This window comes from Pavona decussata, unplaced genomic scaffold (assembly GCF_977016875.1).
Source record: "Pavona decussata unplaced genomic scaffold, jaPavDecu1.1 SCAFFOLD_156, whole genome shotgun sequence".
Taxonomy (NCBI): domain Eukaryota; kingdom Metazoa; phylum Cnidaria; class Anthozoa; order Scleractinia; family Agariciidae; genus Pavona; species Pavona decussata.
The window spans coordinates 4,345,058-4,370,598 of record NW_028145568.1 but is presented as its reverse complement, the minus strand read 5'-3'; the positions used below and the strand labels follow the sequence as shown (position 1 = coordinate 4,370,598).

Genomic DNA, 25,541 nt, shown 5'->3' with positions numbered 1-25,541 from the left:
CTGAGCTATGGATGACTCATGTGGTGAACAGGTCACACGACTTCGCGTTTCGCGAGTACACTGGACACTCATCATATTAGCGAATTACCTGAATCACGCAAGCACAGTAACCGCTAAATTACCTGCATCTCGCAAGCACATTAAATAAGCGTTGTGTACACTTACAAATTTAGCGAACCAACCAACCACCCATCTATTTCATGTATTTCATAGCATTGGGTGGTTGGTTGGTTCGATAAATTTCGTTTTTATTGCCTTGTAAATAGCTCCCATCTCTATAATCACCTTTTCTAAACTTTATTGGCAGTATTTGTACCAAAACAGATAACAGACAACTGCTCACCATCTGCACAAGAAGCTACCCAGTTATTATTTCCCGTTCATGATGTAAAGTTATAATAAGTAGAATGTGTTTCTTCCTTAGTCTGCCCAGTATGATCAGTCTGCCCGGCACACGGTTCGGCGGAAGATAATGGCGGACGATGCTTAAAGTAGAGCTTTTTCAGTCGTACTATACTGGACACAGAGAGCGTGGAGCGTAATTCTTCAGAGGATACTCATAGGCAGTTATAATAGACGACTCAGTGTGGAGATCAGATGCACCAGCAAAGGCCCCCAAAACGAAGCCGATGATATCAAACTAGCTCTATATCAACGGATAGAGCTGAGACAACCAACAAAACTGACAGTAAAATCAAGAGCTATCCGATAAATGTTGTACAATTTGCGACGCAAAATGATGCGTGTTACAGTGTGGACTAGATTTAAACCCAGTATCGTTGGGTAGCATGGAACACGTATTTAACTCGAACGTGCTGCATGAAAGTCTGTGGAGTTGACGGGTCAAAATGATACCACTGGACAAGACGAAACATTGCCTTACTGACAGTTAAGTGTTGAAAGGCTTTTAATTATAAATATGAACGAACGCAAGATGGCGTTTAATCACATGTAACTGTCAATAAAGGGAAGTGCAAGAACCATTTTTTCCGTTCATTCTCCACGGGAATGCTTATAGTGATTATACGTTTTACAGAAACGAACTTCGAATTTTCAGACAGCACACAACTCTTTACAACCTCTAATTTCGCTGGACCCGTACATCATGCAGCTCTGTTATTACAGGGCTAAGAATCTTTATTTCTGTTCTTCGTTTGGCTTTTTTTCTTCAATCCTGCGAGTCTTTCTGCGAGATAGCTACGTGGTGGCTTCAAATTTCTCGTTAACAGACAAAGCTCTGGAACGGACCATTTCCGCGGTAAAATCTCCTATTTTGGAAAGGGGTCGCAATAGTTTTTATATAAACAAAAAGAAAAAAAAAAAAATATATATATATATATATATATATATATATATATATATATATATATATATATTTACATGCAAAATATAAACACACGAAGCAAACAAACAAAGAAACAAATCACGTGAAAGACTGTATTACTTCAGTAAATATGAACTTTCCAGACTTGTGTCTGTTAACTTTCTCCGAGCACTTCGTCAAGGTTTTATAAGTATATGTATAGAAAAGTTAACGTTATAAACGTTATTGCACACTCTCTAACCCTGTTGCCTGTCGCGTCAGTTAACCAAAATTCCAGAAATATTATGCGACATAGAATTTGTGTATTTTCATATTTCTCGCCTTTTTTAGTACGTTGGCCGTCCGCCAGCTGTGCACAGGCCAAAGTTGCCGGTGCTCGAGAAGGCTGTGATTTCATGTACCATGACAGTGGTTGTACTAATGGCTTAATACGGTAGTTTAATGTATACTAAATTACAGGATGGTAAATGAAATGCCCAGAGAGAAATGAAGGCAACCAAGAGGAGAAAAGTACAGTTTTTCTATTTCGTATGAAAACACGAGTTTTATTTCCAAATACGTAATGACTGTATAATGCCTCATATGTCTCGAGTAGGCAGCCAATCAGATTGCCGGAAACTGTATTATCCAACAATGAGTATATAGTACGGTGTATTGCTCCAGGAGATATTTCACAGATTATGTAAAATAACTCAATCGTTTTGTACGATGTTGATTGCACTAAATATACTACTGTATTACTGATCTCTGCCCCTCCCTTTACTAGCGTAAGCTACAAAGGTACGCATTATTAATATAAGGAGGCTCGAGAGGGTTTAAGCAGCGGACCCACACACGCCATAGCTAAGATGCACGCGTCAGCCAAATGAAGGAATGAATGGAACCAGAAATAAGGCCTGCAGGAATTTCCTTTAAACTCAGAACTTTCCGCGGTGATCTATCTTGAATTTTTGCACGCCGGCAAAATTCAGTACGCCATTTGCATTCGGGGAAACGTTTTCCAGTAGAATTATCTGTAGATGAGAAAAAACGCTGTTTTCCGATTAACAGACGTTCTACTGGATAACGTTTTCTCATACTGCCACATAAGCTGAGAATGTAACAAGATTTCCACGAAAGAGATACAGTAGGTCACCGACTTAGTTTTTCAAATAATCTGCAAAATTTCTAATTTTGGGGTTCTTCTTAATAGTGGACCTGAAATGTTACCATGCTAACCGCCATGACGTCACAATTGATATTATAGAGTTGCGCGATGGCAGAGTTGTGAAGATATCTGTAAGGTTACGTACACAATAGACCAATTTCGATATATTAAAATTCGTACTTTGGCTACGAGGCTTAGGGGAATAAAACAACAGAAAATACATTGAGCTTCAGAGATCAAGAATTAATTTGTTTTGTTTTATTCCCCTAAGCCTCGTAGCCAAGCTAGAATTCTAACATATCGAAATTGGTCTATTAAAACTACTTTTTTGTAATCTTTCGTCGTCTCACATACACTATAAGATTGCAAAACCCTTTAGAGCCACCTTAAGTATCGTTAGTATTAGAAGGCTACTATTTACCTATTTGAATAATCCAGAAAAACAAGCCGATTACTAAGAACGCTAAGATTTGTCTTTATTGACACTTGTCATTAATTTTACCCTCGATTTTTATAACATTGCGTGTACGATTCTAACCCCGGTGTGTTGACAAAATTTATTACTTCCTTTAAAAGACTACCGAAACGTCTTCTAATTACATCCAATATTACATCAATTGCCCGTAACCTGCAGTCTTCCTCCACATTATTACATTTATGTCATCTGTTAATGTTCATTTTTCTTTCATTTCTGCAATCAGAACGTTCTCTCTATGGAATGAACGATGGCTTTCCTGTGTGTGCGTTAATACGAAACGATGCATGATTGCATGTTTTTTGTTTTCTTTAAAATCCGTGATTCAGTGAAAATAAAGATACTAGGTATTATAAAACGTGTATTAACTGTCAAGCCAACAAGATGAATTCAATTTTTCCGAAATTCCAAAGGGTCTGATAAGTTTCGCAGCATTTAGCACCGATTATGAGGAGAAATGTCTTGCTTATAGATGTCCAATCTTTTTTCTTTTTTAACTCATTGGGAAGATTTTAATGTACTTTTAAACTTAACGATTTCTAATTTAATCCCGCACCTTGGTTTTTTTCTTGTTTTCTTGCCTTTCTATAAGTTAGTCTTGAATTTGCTAGGCGTGAACGACTCTGCCTTGAATTTGTGAAGCTCAACCTCGCAGTTCGTTCCTTATTCCGATGTATGCAAAGGTACAATATATTACATGCAAATTGGTAGGAATTACACAACTTGGTGTAGCATTTCCCTCCCCTCCCCCACCCCCCCCCCCTGTTCCTCCTCCTCTCAACGGTGGTCCTACTCGTTTTTTATTTCTATAGATTACACGACCTTAAACCTACGAAATATAGCAATAAATTAAATTTTTAACCAGGACTACATCAGAGGAAACGAGAGACGATTTTTAACAGCTGAGATAACTGACCCTGCACTAATCGGAAATTGATCAGAGATTGCTGAGCGAAAAGCTATGGATATAGACCAAAATAATTCCTCTGGAAAACTGACATTGTTCCCGTCTTAGTGAAAGAAATTTCGACGACGTTCTTATTGTGTAACTTTTCTATAATAGCAAGTCCCACAAGCAAAAACACTCTTGTTTCATAGTGTAACGCGAAATTTTCAAGACGACAATTTTGCGCTTTCAGAATCTAAGGCCGCCACGATATTTATTTTCACGAATTTGAAGCATTTGTTGAAAGTTTAATCTTAGAATCTTACATTTTATTTCACGCTATCAAATTTTCGTCTTTTATAATAAACCCGCAAGCATTCAATTTCGCTTCATTTACAAAGAGTCGCGAACACTTATTGCCACGAAGAATTCCTGTACCAAGATATCGCGGGGGGGAGAAAGGTTTCATGGGAAATCCCAGAAGCCCTATCCGTCGCGGGCTGAAAATAACATCCATTCCTCGGCGGACACACACCAACAAGCAAGGTGCGCAAACAATGTCACCAATACTGTACAATCAAAAATTCTCGTTAAATTCAAATAAAATCACTTTCGTTTCCTCAGTCCTCTTCGTTGGCAATCGAATGTGTTGGTTTGAAGCTCGAAGGCGCCTCATACTCTACTGTAAATTTCGCCATCTCACTGCTACATTCACTAATGGGAATCACGAACGCTGAGATGTCATCGTATGACGCCAATTCACCGTTAGCACGTCTCCAGCCCTTTTCGGACAATGTACCTCGTGCGTCTCCTACGAGGGCCTGGGCTGCCATGACGTACCTGCACAGCAGAAATGATATTGAACATTAAAAAACTTATTAATAATTCATAAGCCCATTGACCTATCAAATGGTCGATAAAATATCACGTGCAGTGGTTTTAAAACCCGATAAAACCTCCTTCTTATTAGTATGCAGTGTTTAATGTTTTCTCGTATGCTAATTTCCAACGTTCACAAAAGCATCATTGTTATGAACTCTCTTGACACACGCTTTTCCAGAAATGTTTTTGAAGCCGTTCAAAAAGCTCACAGCACGTATTTTATCGGGTCTAAAACCATCCCAATAAAACACTGCTGCTTTAAACATTACTTAAAAGAGAACTTTCGATATAAACGCGAAATAAAACGTCCATTGGGATGGAGCTGACATTATCGATGGTAGCTGACTATTGAAGAACAAAACGTAGCGGTTTCATAGCATACTGATTCAATGATTACAAGGGGAAGTATCAAGCGAATTTGCTGTCATTTTAACACCCAAAAATGTCTGTCTGTCAATAGAAACAAAGAAATAATTGTCCAATTTTGTTTTAAATTATGACCCAAGTGCAATAAAACTGTCGATTAGTGCCTCTAGCCAGAAACAGAATAGGATTGAAAATTGAAAAATGTTTGGTTAACATTTTTCAAGTTCAGGTTTCTCATATTTTTGTTTCCAAAATGTCCTAGAACAGATCGAACAGATCACGAGTTGTTCCTTTCAAAAATTGCCGGAGTAGATTTCTTTTCTCTCGTTGTTCTAGAATTATTTTGGAGCTACGTGAAGGTCTTATTTCAGCATTTTTAACAAAAGAGGTCAAAAACCCCATGACACTTCCCCTTTAAGCACTAGGGGTCGTTTGACATGTTAATAAAATCAAGGTCTTTGCGCTGTATTTGAACAATTCTCACATGTGTATGTTTTACTGTTGCTTTGTTTATTTGTTTATCAGAAACCATTATTTCGGGGTGTTCGTAATGAAGATCATGGATGGCTGCATAAAACGAAATGGTAATGGTAACGAAAATTTGGTAATGAAAGCTCGGCTACATCTAGCATAGACCAACACGAAGCATGTGAATTATGACCACAAAGGGAAAACGGCGGTTAACACTAAAGAACGCGGTAACAAAACCACAACAACAACAACAACAACAACAACAACAACAACAAAACAACGATGGCGTTTTAACTAAAACAAATACTAAGTCAACGGTTTCCTCTTTACTCCGTGTAACTGCATTATTTGAGAACACACACCGATAAACAAAGTAGTTCGAAATCTTGATTTTAATCACTTGTGGCTTAGAATTCTATAGAATTACCTTCTTTTGTCGTCTTTAGGGGCCTTCGAAAATGTCTCCATTACTAACTCAGCTGCCTATCAGGGGAAAGGAAGTGAAATGAAAACCAGTTGGAAGTTAAAGAGCTACAAGCCATGCCATTTGCTAAATACTAAAACCAAAAGTACTAGCCTAATCAGATCTCAAGAAAACTGTATTCAGCATAGGACAAAGAAAAAAATTGAGTCGTCGACTGGAGTAAAAAAAAACGCATAACCTTCCGTTAACTGGTGGGCTGCCCTTACAGGGCTTTCGGTAGTATTAGACAGTACTGGATCTATCATGAAAAGAACCGGATGGGAATGTTCACGCCGTGGGGTGTGAAGGGAGCACCGAAGGCGCGAGCTGCTAGCTAGGGAGGTACGGGGGCATGTTCCCCCGGAAAATGTTTTCAGTTTTCTGTCGCAAGATTAAAGCTCTTGTTATTTCTTTAAATACTTTATGATAAGAAGGACATTTTTTAAAGTATGATATAGTTGTGTGAGAGATAGCAATAGTTTGACTATTGTGTCCTGGGACTTTGTGTTTCAAAACTCTCAAATATTAAACTATCACATCAAGGTACCGAATACATATGGGAAGCAACCGGACGTTTATGTCCCGCCTCCGGTCTCAAACGAAAACCCTGTTCTTTCCACTGAGCCGCTGGGAGACTGATTGTGACAGAGACCATCTAGGTTGATACTCGACAAACGCCCTGCCGGCATACTGCCAGGATCAGTATCGTCTAAAGGGTCGTGTGTGGTGATAAAAAAAAAAAAAAGATTCTAAATACGGAGATAAGATACTTCAGCTCTTCGTAATCTGTGTCATTCTGTACCTTGTTCCATCATGGCTTACTAGGACCTTCAAATCAGAGTATGAGTACGACTTTCAAATTTCAAATCAGTCAAATCCCCAGAACTCTCACTCCTTCCCGTTCTTTACCAGCAGTTAACGAGACAATAGAAACAAGATTGGCGCGACAGACGGTTATCTAAGCCACGCAAACTAGATTTGAAAAGTCGTACTCGTACTCAATCTCGTACTCTTAGTCAAATCTGGAGGTCCCTATTATTTTAAGACACGTCCTTGACGTATTCTTTGTTGGAACTGATTTGAGTAGGTAGATAAAACCATCCAAATGAAAGCTATAGCACTACTGTCTGATTTCTCAGTCCGTCGGCCTTTCAAGCGGTCATAAAGATTTGGAAATAAGAGAAATTTGCATTTTAGAATACTTTGAGATACAAACGTACCTTTTCGCTGGATAATCTCTCCCATAGTCCATCAGAAGCCATTATAATCACATCATCTTCTGTGAGCTTGCTGCTTGACAGATCAAACTTTCGAACCTGAAAATACACGAGCCATCCCGGATAAGAATAGGAAACAGTCCTTCTTTTTCTTCAAAGATATTAGTGCGCGCGATGCGAGAATCAAACTTTAAGACAGCATAATTCGCGATCCTCGTGCATCGGCCGTGCCAACATCTTGAAAGAAAATAACTTGCTGTTTACTGAATGAATGTTACAAAACTTCTTGAAATATGGATACCAAGGGAACAAAACTCACCACGCGTGTTCGTATAACGAAGGTGTCAGTATTACCCACTGGACCAAATGAGCGTCCGTAATAAGGAGATTTTCGTATAACTGTAACTGTGGTTGTAAGTGTTCAGCTACGGATGGCCACAATCAAAATTTACAGCTTTTGTCGTTGCATCTTGGGAAAACTGCTAAAACAAATCAAGGGTATGCCGTCCCCCGATATCGTGCTGTTGGCGCTCTTAACGAATGTTGTGTAACTTGAGGCAACAAATCGTAATTCTAGCATAGCGCTCTCGTATAACTGTATCAGTTAGCAATATTCTCGTGGACAGGCCCTTTAAATCTCCCTTCGCAACTATGCGGTTACAGTCCTTCAATACAACCACTCTCACGTTATAACTTGCTCTAACGAATCGTTAGGCTTCAGGTAAAAGTTCCTGCACTGCTGACCATCATTAGCCGGTCCAGAAATGAAGGACCGCAAGCCCCGGACTTTAGGAGGTGAGGTTTACATCTGTAACAACGCTGAATTATTCTCCTTAAACGACTTGTCAATACCACTACTATATACAAACTCACCTCTGGTTGAGGGGTGAGGAATGGTTTGATGGGGAGACTACAGAACGCAACTTTCAGGTCATGGTCTCCAAATCCACGCGTTGTCCCAATAGTATCCAGAAGACGTGCCTAGTGAATAAAACAAGAACAGTGTAAACAACAAGCCTGAGCTTGAGATCAACCTAATCTTTATGAACAGCTTACCGTCAAGAGCGCCCAGGTTCGAAACTTAATCTCGTACCCAGATCTTCTCACTCTTCGGGAGATAACATCTGGTAAAATCCGTTTTCATGTGTCAGGAATGTGACACAGCACGACTGCGTGTGCCCAATATTTGAAAAAAGGATATAATAAGAACTTGTCGCAGTTTAATGAAACGTTAAGTTTAAAACGATACAAGAAACCACTTTCACAGAAGGAATGAAAAATGTTAAGATAAATTTTTTGTAAGTCATGCGTCTATGCGCGTGCAAAGCAAAGGCGAAAATGGTTGACGTGACTTGCTTCCGACCATTTTCATTGACCAATCAATTTGAAGAACGTGATCAACTTTACCAGTTGTTTTCTTCAAAGACAAACATCAGGGCCCCGTTGTTCGAAAGTCGATTGACGCTAATCCATGATCAAAAATTAAGGTTTTTCTCATGCTTATTGAAAATGTTTTCAAAGGCTAGCTTTAAGCTAATGGTAGAGAAAACTCTAAGCCAAAACTAAGGGAGAAAAATCTTCTGCAAGAATCTTTATTGATCAGTGATTAAACTAGCATCAAAGTACATGTTAACTGGGATTAACTTAATCGGGCGTTGAACAACTGGGCCCAGGGTACGAGATTACATGTAGTTCGAAGCTAGGAGAGAAATCGAAAATTAAGATGGACTTCTTCGTGACCATGAGCCTTAGGTTCGATAAAAGGCGGGTTACACTAAACTGTTGCCGGGGTTTCAACTCCTAGCTTCCTTGATAGTGAAATTTCCCCTGGGTAGCTGTTGACTGTACTGAGAACATGCAGAACCATACGATTGTCACTAAGAAGTTTCCTTCGACTTACAGTAAACTTAGTCACGCACTACACTGCACTACAGAAGCCACCAAGACAAATTAGAAACGCAACTTCATTCTCACACATGAATTTAACATAAGTCCAAATTTGAGTCGCACACTCATTCTACCCAAGAATTGTTATTGGAATACGATCCAAGAGCACAATTAGCGCCCTGATTTCTGAGCTTATAACTACACGTGGCTACTGATTGTCAAACTTATAATCCTTAATAAAAAGGGGAGCTGTTGTCTGCATGGGAAAATAAATGAATCAGCTGAATCAGATTACTCTTTTCAACCCTGTATGAGTCAAATCAAGTCGTGCAATGGGATTCGAACTTTTTAGTGTACACATAAACGTCTACGGCGCGAATCAAATGAAACTTTACGTCTAAGTAGTCTGTTTCGCTCTTTTGATTGTTTCTTTGACCGTCTGTTTCTTTTTCTTTCTTCCATAAAACTTGGGAGAACAGACTGAACTAGTCGGTTCTAATTTATACAAGATCAGGCATCAGACGTAATCTAATACAGTCCAACCGATACAGCCCTAAATACTCCAAAGCGGTCTAGCCTTCTTATTGGCAGTATACCACTGAATACCGTACAAAGTATGGTAAATGTGCAGTAACTTGAGTTGCTTGGGGACGCAAGCGTACACCCACAACACGTATTTCGAGTATCTTCACTTCTTCAATAACACGAGAGGCTCACATTCCAAATGTCTGAGACACAGCCAAAACCTTCAACCTTATCCACTGCGCTAAATGCGCAACGGACAATGATTAACAAACAGACCGAGAAGAAAACTTAAAATTCCATGACGAACCTCATGGCGTCCCTCGCACAATGCGAGGGTCACAGCATAAATTATCATAATTACAAACATCTGAATAGCGCGGGAAAAAAGATACCACAGTAAAAGTAAAAAAATATATATGATCTTAGTACCCTCTTTCCTTCACCATTAATCATGGGAAATTTACGTGCATCCTCCTCTGTGACTGTCTTAAGAGCCCTGTCACAAAATGTACTTTGTTAGTGTACTGGGGAAAAAGAAAAAATATGAAATAAATAAAATAACAATAAACGTTATTCACACTCTGTCAGTGTTTATAGCAAAAGGTGATAGTGGGGCGGGGCATTAACTCTTCAAATAAATTTAAATTAAGCATAACATGCTAAAGAATTGTACAACAAAAATAAAAGACGTAAATGTACATGAAGATCATTCTATGTTAAGCATTCTCCGTTTTATTGAAAGAAGACATTTATTCTGAGTCAATATGGTAACACTACAACAAAACACTTTTCCAATTGACAAACATCCTCACAAAACTGCAATTCTGGCTAACATTTTGAAACAAGTACATTGTAACGCTTTTTGCCACAAGTTGAAAACTCGGCCGCGTGGGGGGAGGGGGGAGGGAAGAAGGACTGAGAGCTGGCTCGCAGGCTATTCCCGTGCCTGGACACCGTGTTCCTGTTTGTTTGGGCCCCAACAAAAGCTACTGCAAAGTGACTGTGTATGCTCAGACTAGTGCCCATGCCTGTGCCTGGTTCTCGGGCATGGGCATCTGCACGAGGCCTTAAATGCACGTCTCCTATAAGATTTCTAAAAGATTGAAACTGTTCACAAAGTATTACGGCCCTATTCTCCCAGAGGAGATAAGGAACTAAGTCAAGTTCACAAAGTACACCCTTCTGGCAAAAACCTTTACGGTAATTACTGATGCAAACCTTTTTTTAAAAAAACTTTTATTTGCCTTACATGACACGATATTTAAAATACTGAACCCAACTAACATCACTTACATTACTCACAATACTAACAACACTATATCTACATTGTTAACAATACTTACTATACTTACAGTACTAAAAAGTACTTACAATATCTACACTACTTACTGAACTAACGCTATGCCTGCTTTATCGATAACAATATAATAACAAAAATAAATGAAAAAAATAAAAAAAAAATGACAAAACAAAACACTCCTCAAGTTTGGTGGGATTTGGGCAATTATTGAACGAGATACAGCCATTCAAAAACTTTAAAACATTTACTAAGAAATGTATGGATAGCCGGAAGCGACGGACAATTTGTCCGGCGTCCGTAGGTATTTCACAGTAAAATTTGGAGTTTTTGAATGGCTGTATCTCGTCTAATATTGGCTTGATTAACACCAAACTTGAGGATGTTGTAAAGTTCAGTGTGCTCTTTCTGGCTATGTGGGTGTTGTGTCCCATATCCCATAATACACAGACTCATACCCAGTCCCCCACGATATGAAAGTCGGCAATGGAGCAAACATACCATCCAGTCATGTGCCTGTCTCTGTACAGAAGTTTTTGTCCAAGATGCTTTTTTCTTGCCCTCTGTTGAAACTCAAGCCTGCCAAAGTCATGTCCTAATAAATGAGGCCTCTGATAAGCCTACAAGGAAAACCAGTTGGCATTAATGAGACCAAATCCCCATCATGTGATTAAATAAGCGACACCAAGCAAGTGAAATTTCACTTTGTGTGGTTTGAAATACCAGCTTTAGTTAACTTGACGGTCTACGGAAATAATCCGAAGACATAAAACTTTATCTTAAGAAGACAAACGAGGCTGCATTTCTCAAAGATTGAAGTACATGTAAGGACTCTGAAATTCTTACTATCCTTTTGCTTAAATTGCACAAAGCTTTTGCCATATTCAATAATTGCTTAGTGAAAAATACACATAAACCGTGTGTAATGGAAAAGGCGATTTCTCTCTAATCAAATTACACGCGGACCACTTGTAATTCAAGGTGCATGTAATAGTTTGAGTGAAGTTTTACGCACGCATATTGTGCGTGTAAATCGGCCATATAGACCTTTGTCACTTGGCGGCCATGTTGAAGCATAAAAAGCTTTGTTTTTGCACGGTAAGCCTCACACAGACGCGAACTCAGTGAGAGGCTTGCCGTGCAAAAACAAAGCTTTTTATCCTTTAACATGGCCGCCAAGTGACAAAGGTCTATTGCATGCATTTTACGCACGTGTAGGTGCTGCTCTTCCTTAGGCCAATACTATACAAACATGCATGCACGTCTACTGCACAGGTGCACCTCATACAGTGTAAACTGACAACACAAGATCCACCCTTACAATTAGCTGAAGCCGTTGCCGTTCTGTCTCAGGGGTGAAGTCTCTTGACAAAGGTATTACTTTTCCTTTGTGTGCTACAATTGCTCTGTTGAGATACAAGTAAACAGACAATGAAAGGCTGATTACTTAAAACATTGTATCTAGCCTACATAGCAAGCGTTTCTGTAGGGTTTCGTGCATTTTTTGCTGTTTGACCGAGGGGAAATTGGGATGAGAGCAAAAGGAAAGAGTTTGTCCCAAATCCGTACGGTTGAACACAAGACCTGAGGCAAGTGTGATGGTTACAACATTTTGTTCACCATTCACTTAAGAGAATCCTGTACTAGGCTTTCTCTACCTCATAGACACCCAAGACAGAATTTTGGAATCTGATCTCTGAGGAAATAAGAAATTTAAATTCGTCTGAATCCTTCTCCAACTGAGATTTTTGTCTTCTGGGTTTACCTTCACTTTAGAAAATCAGCAGTAATCTTTTAAAATAATTTTACTTCTCATAAATTTAAGTATAATTTGTGGTGCTCTAAGTATCTATGTGTAGCTTCTTATTCGATTTTGCTTTGTAATTTTATTGTACAGTGTAATTTAAGACTGAAAATCAGATACACATACACATACATGCATGTTGTGGTTTAAAAATTTTCAAACCAGTTTTATTTTTATTTTCCTCTGTGCAGTATTCATTACCATAAATCGAAAACAAAGGGAAACGAAAATCAAATTTAGCTGGTTGAAAATTTTAAGCCAAAAAAAAAAAAAATTGAACTACAACATATACGGTGTATCTACTGTATTTAAATCAGCACGCCCCTCCTACAAAGAAGCTTAAAACTAGTTGAGCCAGGGCTAGCGTGTGTAAACAAAGATTCATTCATTCACCAGTATTTGCATTACCTGCAGTCTCCTGCATTAGCCACATATAACCTCTTTCCAAGGAATACGGCCACCAGTGCCGCACAACCTCCATCAATCTTGTAAGTCACCTTTTCTCTTCTGATCTGTTCATCCTACATAAAACATACATGTATTGTTCAATTACATTAAAAATTTCAGTACCACTCCCCCATCACCTCTGAACAAAATTGTATTATACTCCCCCACCCCCCTCCCCCCAATGTACAAATCACTTTGAATTGCGTTGAATTCCAGGATATACAACATTTGTTTTTGTATCCCTCCAATTCCTTCCCGCCACCCCCACCCCTATGGAAAGTCATAGGAAATTCCAAAGGGAATAGGGGAGGGGATTTCAAAAGCGAAAGTATGAAGTTAAAGCTACTCGAGATGGGAGGAGGGGTCCAAACCAGAATACCATCAATGTACATGTAAAGTTAGGCAAGATATATGTACATAAAGCCTTCAAGAGCCTACTGGTCCAGCGCTACTGATGAAGCCTATCCTAGTTTCCGAAGCATTAAACAGCTAATATTAGTATTGACCTACTCCCCCCTATATGAGATGCTAGTCCATTGCAGGTTACTAACTAAAGTACCCCTGTATTGCCAGTTTCCCTGGCGGTAATCCCTGGTATCCATTTCTACTCCTGGGTGTTGCGTGTCCAGAAAGTACAGAGTCTTGGGCCCAAGAACACAAAACAAGCCAATGAGCCTGGCCAGGCACAGCCCTAGACAGTGTTTTCAAATCAGTCTGATTCTATGTAAATAGTGCATGTTAGTAGGTTGGCTGTAACAATGGCACTAGATCATTCATGGATTTACTTATGGTGCCTCAGAGTGGCACTGAGCACTCCCAAAACAAGCAAAATAACATCAATTTACATCCTTTTTTATCATTGTGCATAAAAAGCTATTTTTTGAGAGCTCAGACTCCTGTTTGGGTAAAATTATCCATCTATTTTTTTGTACATGTAGGTTTGGACATACCATTTCAAAGAAAGCTTCCTCTAAGGTTCCAATAACTAAACTGTCAATTGTCACTGATGATACCACTGCGTCTGCTAACTCATCGGCCTGTGCAAGCTTTTCATCATTTTCATAGGCTAACAGCTCTCTTATTCCTTGGAGTTTCTCCATGATATGAATGTGAAGTTGATTGACAGCCATTAGAGCTGCGCCACAACCAGCATGGCCATCAAAGATCCCAAAATAAGCATAGGGAATCTTTGTCTGCAAAAGAGGAGCTTAAAGTCAGTCAAATCCCTCTTGTATAATTGGACGTACATGTACAATCATGTATGTACATGTAGGCATACATGTATCATAGACTTAAGGCAAGGTACATGTACATACATACATACATGTACATGAAAAGGTTTCTGGCAAACTATTAGACAACTTCATTGAAATAATTTTATTATTTAATAAGGTCTTACTGTAGGTTCGACTCCTGATAGGAGCACTTGTTTTTTTTTCTGAGTATACCTGTGTTACTGATTAAATACATCATTCTCAATAATTTCATAGTTACAAGTATTTTTTTCATTGTTAATAATTATAACGGACCACATAAACCTAATTGCAATAACATTGTCCTAAAACAATGACATTTTTAAAAATGACAAAAGCCAAATAGGAGTTAATTAGCTTAATCATCAATAGTCTATAGCTTGCAGTACTCACAGGGAACCCACATATTTAAGAATTACTAGATATTAAAGTGTATATGACACAAAAATTTTTTCTCGGTTTTTAGGAGTTTGATGTGTGTACAAACCGATTTTAAGAATAAAACTTGTCTAAAATGTTTGAAAACCAGTTTTTTCGGGGAAAAATACTCGCTTTTTACACGGAATGCCTGCAGGGTAAGCCGTGTCTAGGTTTGGGTCGGGTATCTTTTCTTTTAATTTTCTTCATCGTGGTCAGAAATCACCAAATTAATTTATGCATTAAAATATGTCCTCCCCTAGTAGGGATGTACTGTTCTGATTGACTTCAACAAAAGCAGGCCAATCAAAATCTATTATTCGGGCACATATCACGAGAGAGCCAGGGGACCCACTCATCCCTTCCTGTGTGACGTCAAATCATTATTTGATTTATTCATTTAACCTTGAATAAATTCTACCCTCCCCCAGAAGGGATTTATTGTTCTGATTGTCTTGAACAAAAACAGCCCAATCAAAATCTATTACTGGCGCGTATATCACGAGGGATGGGACCCACTTATCTCTACCTGTGTGACGTCAAAGCAAGTCATCATTTCGAAAAGTTGTTTTTGTTCAATGGCGGCCACATGTATGAATTTAAGACTCTGATCTGCTTTTTTCAGAGAGAAAACAAACCTTTTTTAAGCGGTGAATCGAAATAATAACTTCTAGGTAGTACTCGACAGTTGAAACGGTAGAAATTGGGAGAGTTCACAGCGAAGAAACTATGCTTTCAAAAACAGATCGAATAATCAACGCGAAGGATTAGAGCTATAGGAGGCCAGACCAGTTCAGCGGGGTCATGACATTATTACAGAGTTATTTCTGGTATGATTCCTAGTAACACAACGATAAGTATCACGCAATATATCTGAATAAAACCATTCAGACAATTATTTCAATTGCCAAGGGAGGATAGTTTTTAAAATCTGCGAAACATACAATGGGGAATAATTGGGCTGATTGGGGCTGCATTAAGCATTCCGTGTTAATGCCATTAGCCGGGCATCTTGTTTCTTTAAAAAAAATGTCGCCGGACTGGGACCTAATTTTAGCACATAATGATGTCACTCCACTTGACATTGCTCCTGGGAGTGTTGTGTTTTGGTTACAAAACGCTTCAAAATTTTCACATTGAGCAGCATTATTCGCTTATATCTGAGATTTTTTCGAATCTTTCAATAGCTCAAGTGAACAACAACAAGCAGAGGAGAAAAGTAAGTAGTCGTGGGTTGTATCAAACCATAAATGACTAGACATGCCGTTGCAAACCATGTTGATTTTTGATGATCGTCAGCTGTGCTGGTGGAGCGATTGTGCATCGAATTCTGTTACTGTTTAGGCAAAAGCCTACTCTTCAACTGTTACCTTTTACGAGCGGAAAAACAACAACCAATCCCAACGATTAATTCATACAGGAAGCTGAATGCTCTTTCTTTATACTCGAAATACCAATTTCACACCCGTGGGGGTTGAGATAGAGGATAAGCAGAGACAATATTACTTGGGGTAAACAAAGAGGCATGGCATCTCATTGTTTGAGAACTTGTGAGAAGAGCTATTAAGAGCAATTCTCCAGGAAAGTGAAGCAAAGTTGGAAATGAAAAATTTTAAACCCCCCTTCAATTCTTGTGTGGAGGTAGGTTACCTTGGGGGATAAACAAAAACAACCATATCTGGATCGGCAGATGTATCGTTGCCATGGTAACCACACTAGATGACGTCGGCGTTAGGACCATGTTTTGAGCAAAAGTTCCATTCTCAAAAAGTAAAAGTAAATGAGTCTGGTTCTCGGGTTCATGTGAACCAATTCAAATGAAATTCATACAGATGGTAGAGCCACTCTCTCAGTTTATAAAATTCGTCGTTAAAATAATTGGGGTTTTATAAATAAGAAGAAAATGCTCGTCTTACTATGTTCCCTGTCAGCCATTTAGACAAGCAGGAAAAACAAGCACAACCATATTCGTAATTTCTCCGAAAGTACTCTTTCCACATAAACCAAATTAGCAGCAGAGATTACACAGATATCGATGTTTCTAAATATTATAAAATCAATTTGGGGAAAACTAGATTCTGGCCATGGGTGCTGAAGACACCTGGGACAAATTGCAAAAAATTGCAAAATTGCTAATTTTGAGGGCTCTAGTATTTGGCTCAAACAGGCTTTAGAGAGAGAAAATCAGCTTCAAAAGTATCTTTTATCATCTTGTCTGCTGCCTACATTTAGTACATAAGGTTTTGGCAAACAAATTTGATGAAATATAAATTGATACAAAACCTACCTTGAAGGTTTTGGGAATTTCTTCAGGATGCTTTTGTCGCGTGGTTCTCTCCAGTGTCTCTCCTTCGCACGCTCCGTTTTTTTGACCAAATCTAGCGCAGACTCTAATCTAACAGTTACTCCCATCGAATATCCAGTTTACCGTGTTTTCAGACCAGAGATGCTGATACAAGTAGCCCGCATACACTTGAAAAAGAATAGTTGACAAGGTCCAAAACATGGTCGTAATACTTGCGATTTCTGCCGTCAAGCACCTAAATTTATCAATATTATCCAACCAAGAAGTAAAGTAAACGTGTCGAGATCAATGTATAAAGCAAATGCATGCCTTTGAACAATCCAAAGTAACGTCTTTGGCTAAAATCGAGTCAGATATTGCGATAGTCGACAAGCCAAGAATGGTAAGTAAACTGAACGCATAGGCTGGAAGTCCAAGAAGCACAACTGCTGACCGGATGTAACACAATGTAACGGGAAGTAACACCGGGTGTAATTGTAAGAGTAATGATATCCTCTTGTAATGGGGTTGTTTTACAATGGCAATTGTGAAGAAAGCCAAAACAAAACAAAACAAAAACAAAACAGAAAACCCGAATGAAAACAAAAACAATGGAAATGAAGCTGAACTGAAGCTTGGGTGAAAATTGAACGCATGATCATAATAGCCGCACCCCCCAAAAAAGATTGCTTTTTAGACTGTGACAATGCAATTACAAATTCAGTTATGATTAGCTATTCGTGACAAGAGAATGAAAAATTCGCACGTGAAATGTTACATTTATTTACCTGCACGGCAAAGAATAAGATCCATTTCGTTGCTGATTTCATCACGGAGTTATACCAAGTCCGTAGACTTGTAAATATCCCTTTGACATTCACTGAGTTTTATATTGTTTTCACTGCACTCACAAACGTCCCTTTTGGGATTTGAAAAAGAACAACTTTCTATTGTCCCGACCAGGACATTTTCCTTCGCACGACGATATGCAAATTTCCCTTACAGTGTTTTTGATCGACGGCCAAATTTACTTCCGGTCACCCCTTCCCCCACCAAAAAAAACCAACAACAACAAACAAATAAATAAACAAACAGAACGAATGCCAAAATTTGGGCTGGTATTAGGAACTGAATGTGAAAATTTATCGGCCTGGAGAAGACTTATTTATTTCTGGAGGAGAGGTGGGTCAAAAATTCCAACTTTGTAAATGCTAATGTGTACGCTAATGCCCCAGATCAGCGACGTATCTTACATGCAGGCCATCCTTGACATCCAATAAGCAATAAATTAAAAAAAAAAAAAAAACAAGCAAACAAACCCAGGAAAAATGGGTGGCTTTTGTGGTTGCGTAAAACGATCAGTGAACCGCTTTTATTTTGTCGTCTTTATTCACAATTATGAAACAGTCATAAAAGCGGATCAAAAGTCGTCCAATTATCCCTCTATCAATGATATATTGTACCAAAAATATCTAAAGAAGAGACAATGCCCTTGCGACAATGTCGCTTTATCTGAACCTACAAAAACAAACAAACAAAAAGCGCGTATATCGCATTGTAAAGCCTGACATCAGGTCAGCAGTTTTACTCCTCGCATTTCCGGTTTACATACGTTTGGTCGTAAACAACGATTTCTTCGCTTCTCAACCATGCACCACGGAATGCACGGCTCGATTTAGCCAAAGAATCAGAATCGTTGCAGAAATGCATTTGCTTAGCTGTGATCTTGATGTATCTACATGTATTTAACTTCCTGGATGGATTGTATTGATGAATTATTTCGATACTCGACACACGACTGTGTTTGACCTGTTCGACTGTTCTTTATTCGGGTTAATGCATCATCATGTTTGGTCTAAAAGTAGATGTTTGGCGACGCTAGCCAGTTAGATTTGTCCTTTCCGCTAGAGTCTGTGCAAGATTTGGTCAAGAAAATGAAGCGAGCGAACTGAGGAGAGACCCATCCTATACGACAAAAGCATCCTGGAGAAATTCCCAAAAGTTGGAAGGTAGGCTTTGTTTCAATTTATATTTCATCAAATTCGTTGGCCAAAACCTAATCAATCAGATGTAGATAAAAGACAAGATGAATGAAAAAACCTCTGAAGCTGATATTCTCTATCTACAGCCTGTTTGAGCCAAATACTGGAGCACTCAACATTTCCAATGTTGCAATTTTTTGCAACTTGCCTCAGATGTCTTCAACACCCATGGCCAGAATATAATTTTCCCCAAATAGATTTTATGATATTTATAAACTTCAATATCTATGTAAGCTCTGCTGCTATTTTGGTTTTTTGGGAAATAGTACTTTCGGAGAAATTACGAATATGGTTGTACTTGTTTTTCCTGCTTGTCAAAATGGCTGACAGGCAACATAGTAATACGAACATTGTCTTCTTGATGGGTCTCTGTAAAGTGCAGACCGGATGGCGGCGGATGGCGGATGGCGGATGATAAAATGCGGATAATAAAATGCAGATGGAAAAATGCGGATAACAAAAAAGTTAAAAAATAAATAAATAAATTGATAAATTAATTAATCACAGATTTCCCACATTTTTTTTTTTTTCACGTATCGTCGGATCCGAAAAAAGAAAGAACTTTCATCGAAGAAGACGTACTTTATCATCGGGCTCCGTTCTACTTTTCAACTTAACATCACCACTACAGTCCTTTATTAATACATGACATTTAACAAAGAAAACTACACTACTACCACTACAATACTTGATCGACACACCACCCTACCCTATATAGTTGTCAATTTTGCACGGAGCGTTTGTACGTGCACAGCACCTGTAAAAACGCTTCTTAGCGTAAATAAAAATAGCTAGAGTGAATGAGCTGCACACCTGGGTTAAGCGATGTCTGAGTTGTCGGAAAGCGACGCGGATTTGGGCCAGCCAACTTTTGTTTGGACGAGGTAAGTTAAGTTAATGAATTGATTAAAGTCAATCGAACTTCAACCTTTTGTATAGTGAAAATGCAAGTCCAGCCCACAATGGTAAAATTATTTATAGCTTTGGCGTTTTACAAAAATGCATGTTACAAAATTGCGATAGTGGCATTTTAGTTCAGTTGCTTTAACCAATGTCTTCCTGCTTCTGTCGAGATAAGTCTTATTTTCATTGTTTTATAGCCACTGAAGGCTTAGCTTATCCCTAGACCCGCACGTAAACAGTATATCGTAAGCAAAATAACTTACTCGATTTGCCGGTTAGCCTTCCACGCAACCGTTCTTAGGGCTCGTCACGTCATATTTCCGTTCGTGGGGAAGGAAATATTGCGTGATGAGCCCAAAGAACGTGAGAGTATGTGCCAGTTCGGTTACTTCTCTTAAGGTTGGGGTAAACGGAAATTTGGATGGATTTTTAAGAGGTTTAAAGAAGGGATAAAAGAAAGAAAATTATTTTTGGAACACCAACAGACAGTTGCCCCCAACCCAAGAGCACACCAAGGTTGGTAGACTCTTGGTAGGGGACTGTTTGAGTGTACATATATCAATTTTTAACTTCAAATTCTAATTTTTAAACTACATAAAATCTTAACTATTTCTCATTTCTCCAAATTTTACTACTCTTTTGAGAAAAACTGTCTCCTCCCAAATATACCTAAAAATCACCAAAAAAATTATAAAATACACCCAAACATTGATTTGTGTTATGAGCTAAGGGTTCTTGTAATGCTTGAAACGCGAACGAGATATTTCCGTTAAATCGAATTTAAGCGGTGTGAAAACAGCTTTCAGATCTACCCTATAGGACCTATAGCCTTAAGTCAACTTCATAACAAATAACAAAAGTCAAGCCGTAGCGTAAGTCTTTCGGCTTTGATTCAGTACTTAATTTTCACGTAATTTTTACATAATTTTTTAAAAGAAATTGAGCGTAAGAAATTGTTTGTTTATTTATTTATTTATTATTTCAATTTTTTTGTCATCCGCATTTTATTATCCGCATTTTATTATCCGCATTTTGTCATCCGCATTTTATCATCCGCCATCCGCCATCCGCCATCCGCCGCCATCCGGTCTGCGTTTTACAGAGACCCCTTCTTGATTATAAAACCCAAAATACTTTAACGGCAAATTTTATAAACTGGGAGAGTGCCTCTACCATCTGTATGAATTTCATTTGAATTGGTTCACATGCACTCGAGAACCAGACTCGTTTATTTTTACTATTTGAGAGTGAATTTTTTGGTCAAAACATAGACCTCAGGCCGACGTGATCAAGTGCAGTTACCATGGCAACGTCACACCTGCCGATCCAAATATGGCTGTTTTTGTTCATCCCTCCAGGTAACCTACCTCCACACAAAAAATGAAGGGGGGTTAAAAATTTTCATTTCCAACGTTGCTTCACTTTCCTGGAGAATTGCTCTTAAATCTTAATTTTGTAAATACATGTTCTCAGAGATCTTTGGTTCTTGTCATTTGTTGGTAATAACGAGAATAATAATATTTCCATCCAAGAATTAACATCGATTTGAAGTTGATTTATTGTCTCTTCTAGGCAACTGATCAGGATCTGTTTTCTAAACTTCGATTCCTAAATATTTTATTAATTTCGGGAATTTACTAACCAGTAATGAATCTTAAAAGCTGCATCAGAATTTTAAACAGATCGCAAGAGACGAAACTCGATTGTACATGTATTAATGATAGGCTTGATTCCCACCGCTCCCTTGGGTGTGGTTTTCAGAGGCTCATTTCCTGAGCAGCAGCTGGTAATTGAGCCTATACCAAGGTTAGAGGACAATTTTTGTTGTTGTGCCGTTACCTGAGTAACATGTCTAGGACTTCCTCCGCCATCTGTTTCATTGCTTGATTTGCAGACATTCAAGCAAAACATTCCAGCCACTGATTGGTCTTCATTCCTATGTGGTGTTTTTCCAGCATTTATGGCCCTAAACATTTAATATTGAAAATAAACAAAAATGAAATTAATTAAAAGTTATTGGACACTCAGACTAGCCTCCCAAGCAGACGTCTTTCATTAAGATTTTGAACGGGCGGACAAGAGGTACATGCACAGCTGTATGTGCACCTGGGCAGGTTTAAGTTACATGTAGCTTGGATTTGATATTTCTTTTATTGAAAAATTTGGTGAGGCGTTAACAGCAGCTGGCAAAGTTGTCTTGACAGATGGTAGTTTGCCCAGTGCCAAACCCTTAATGAAACCCGTGAAGCTGTCATTGAGGGCTGTAACCTGTAACACCTGTTTCATTGTACAGCTAAATGTCCTTGATGGGACCTTGATGTGATAGATGATCTTGACTGTAAGTTGTTAACTCATTTTATTTACAAAGCAACAGAATTGTTACAGGTGTGGAGCTCAATGTAACATGTGGCTATTAACACCTCTGGTGTCAAAGGGTATATTGGCAGAACCAAAGGACACTGTTGTTGAGCCATTTTAGTCTGAAAATTGGTACATGTAATTTATAACCATTTTGGTCTGATTGTCCACTGAAAAATGTGTATGGATTTTACAGACTGAAACAGGTATGGATCCTAGAGATCAGATCTAAAAATGGGTACTGGAAAATTACATATTTTGGTCTCAAATATAATATGGCCAGGTTCAGAGGATCGAGCTGCAAACTGCCATAAAAAATTCTGAGGAGTCCCCCCCCCCCCCCCCACCCCCCGTTTGGGTAAACACAAAACAGCCCTGTTAAGAGAAGTCATGGTACATGTACTCTCCTTCTCAGTGATACAACACCCTTAAAGATGACTACATGGATCGGGAGGCTTAACACTCAGACAGTCTCTTGACAGCTGAAGCCATCACTTGAGACATTAATAAGCACTTTAGGCAGTACACATGTTATTATGAAAACTCTTTAATGGCAATCCTAATGTAGTAAGGCTGTACCATCAATTTCGTCACTTAAGCAAGCTCCAGAGTCAAACCTTTGACTGTGAATCGAAGTGGGCATGATTAATTTTTGAAACGTGTGATAAACAAGTTGAAGCAAACATGGGAGGTAGGTAAAGTTAAACAATTTTTAGAAAGCCATTGTAACAATATTGTGGAATGATTGCTGTTATCATTAAGATTTTTAAATGTTTAACTGAACGATGGAATATATCTTTATAAATGCTTTTATCCAATGTGAATGTACAACACATTGTAGTTGGTGCTGTTTTTCAATGTTACTCTGAATTTGTAGATGAAGTAAATGGAATTGGATTTCCAGTTCTTCCTTTTGCAAATATTATTTGTGATAGTTAAATGAGAATTTGAAGGCTGTGAGTTTTCAGTATAGACGCAAAATTTTTTTTCATCCACGACAGGATGGAAACCATTTAAGTATGCATGACTGATTCATGTGATCAATGGAAGCCTATTTAGCCTATTTACTTTTCATGAGTCGAATCTAATGCATAAATTATAACGTAATTCAAATAAATAATAATAATAATAATAAAAAACCCGCTGACATTTCGATTGGTTTTGCTTCAAGTAAATTAAGTTCAGCGTCTGAATCACAAGGCGGGATTTTTGTGATTTGGGCCGACCTTAATTTGAATTAAGTTCAGCTCATGAAAAGTTCGGCGTCTGAACTGGTCCTAAGCCAATCAATTGCATAATACTCCATTCTCCAATGATCATGTTTTTAATAATGTACTGTATGTTATTATTCACACCATTCAGAGATTTAAAACTTCCCTAAAGTTGCTCAGGGCATTTTCCATACAGTGTACCTTGAATTTTTTGTGTTCAATGTAGAAAGAATGCCTTTCTAATACAGACTGGAGTCAAGATTGTATGGGACAGTCGATCGATCAACAAATGAATGGATCTTGAGACGTGTATCTGGCATCCGCCACACATTTTAATTTGCAGGGGCAGATGACATCATCACCAACTTGGCAAAGGAGAGAGAGGCTGGGATCGGGATCATCAAATGCACTCCCTAATCTTTGATTATTACTACTAAAGTAGTTTACTTTTTAATAATATTGTTATTACTTGCATAATAATTATAAAGATTCACTACAAAGATTCAATTATTGCACCCAAAAGTGGTGTTAAACTGAGGATCTACTAACAACTACATTATAATATCAGCATATAAATTAAACTTAATTGTTATTTTCAAAGTTCTTTAAGAGCATTTATTATTAGAGCAGCAATTAGGCTCGATTTCCGCCGCTCGCCTAAGCAGCAATTCGTTGTGAATGTCGATGAGTTTAACTAAATTCAAGTTCAATTTCATTCTTCCTAACAAAATGTAAAAGCCCTTGAATTTTACTTCTTGAAGACGAATTTTATCTACGATCTTTCAATTGTTAAATGTTGCCATTTAACTGCATTTAAGCTTAAGTTTAAATGCCTGAAAAAACCAAACTCATGTATTATTCAGATCGATTCGCCAAAATTATAGACGATTTAATGATTTCCGCAATCATGACTGTTTTAGTTTGGGTCCGCGAGGGCTCATTAAACACGAAAATAGACTTAAATTTGGAGGTTTAAGGAGGAAACGAGTACAGAATTCAGGTATTTTCTTTGATCAAACTTGTATTCAAGAAGGTTCTGTACTTAATGGTGTAAATGAGCGTGAATGTAATCAAGGCAGGAACACGTTGAGGTTAGCAAGATGTAAAGATTACACACTGTCTCAAAAAATGTACACTCAACTTACTCAGCGTATCCAGCGTTAAAAGGTAATTCCCTGTGTGGGATGATGATGGGTCTTCCCTCGTGATCCGAAGCTGCCTGCTCCGATTCCTCGTCGAGTTGAAGAAACTCCGGTCTTCTATACTCGTATTTCTCTTCCAACATGTCATCGTACACACGAAAGCCTAGGCGTCGGTCCGAGTTCACGTTAGTGAAGTAGGCAAGCGCACTGGCCGGGTTAATGTTTAGCACTCGCTTAATGCCATTGAAGCTCATATTTTTAGATCCCTAAAACTGCACATTTAGGGCACTCGGCTCCCGCGAAGGAAAATAAAAGGTAAAAGAAGAGCTCAAACAGGAAGCCGCTGATTATCGCTGGCTCAAAAGCCTCGTTTTAGCGTTAAGGGTGGTGGGATTTGGGAGGGGGGGGGGGGGGGGCGGTATGAGGGATCTAAGCTGTCTGGTAGGGCTAACCACAAGTTGCTCACGTTTGTCAAAAGTTGCTCAAAACATTTACAAAAAGTTTCCCAATTATTGCTTATTTTACTGAAAAGTTGCTCAAAAGTTGCCGATTTTTAGGAACGTTGTGCAGGAGGCCGTCGGCGGCGAACCATGTTTCAAACATGACATGGCGCGTTATATCTTGCTTTTATAAGTTTAGTTACCAAATAGTTGCCATTTTCTCCCCCAAAAGTTGCGCTAAATTTATAAAGCTACCCAAAATTGTCTATTTTTTTAATTTTTTCAATTTTAAACGTTGCT

The 25,541-nt window shown here is 38.5% G+C and overlaps 2 protein-coding genes across 5 annotated transcripts in view; one reads left to right on the top strand and one right to left on the bottom strand.

The window, feature by feature from the left end:
* LOC146465427 (uncharacterized) overlaps positions 1-1,145 on the top strand; it is a 44,507-nt gene extending 43,362 nt beyond the window's left edge. For 3 of the 4 annotated variants that reach the window (XM_085128752.1, XM_085128753.1, XM_085128750.1), the window contains one exon: positions 425-1,145. In XM_085128752.1, coding sequence (XP_084984878.1) covers positions 425-473 — 49 coding nt within the window. In that variant the 3' untranslated portion in view covers positions 474-1,145. The remainder of the gene's footprint in view (positions 1-424) is intronic. The other variant, XM_085128751.1, reaches the window with a different exon arrangement.
* Positions 1,146-2,922: 1,777 nt separating this feature from the next.
* On the bottom strand, positions 2,923-25,133 carry LOC146465426 (protein phosphatase 1H-like). The gene is made up of 11 exons (XM_085128766.1): positions 24,805-25,133; positions 21,930-22,056; positions 14,142-14,384; positions 13,153-13,265; positions 12,262-12,346; positions 11,442-11,560; positions 10,073-10,139; positions 8,105-8,212; positions 7,235-7,330; positions 5,979-6,034; positions 2,923-4,672 (listed from the first exon to the last, which is right to left on the bottom strand). The coding sequence occupies exons 1-11, from the start codon at positions 25,053-25,055 to the stop codon at positions 4,453-4,455; spliced, it is 1,485 nt and encodes a 494-aa protein (XP_084984892.1). The 5' UTR covers positions 25,056-25,133; the 3' UTR covers positions 2,923-4,452.
* Between the last annotated feature and the right edge of the window lie 408 nt (positions 25,134-25,541).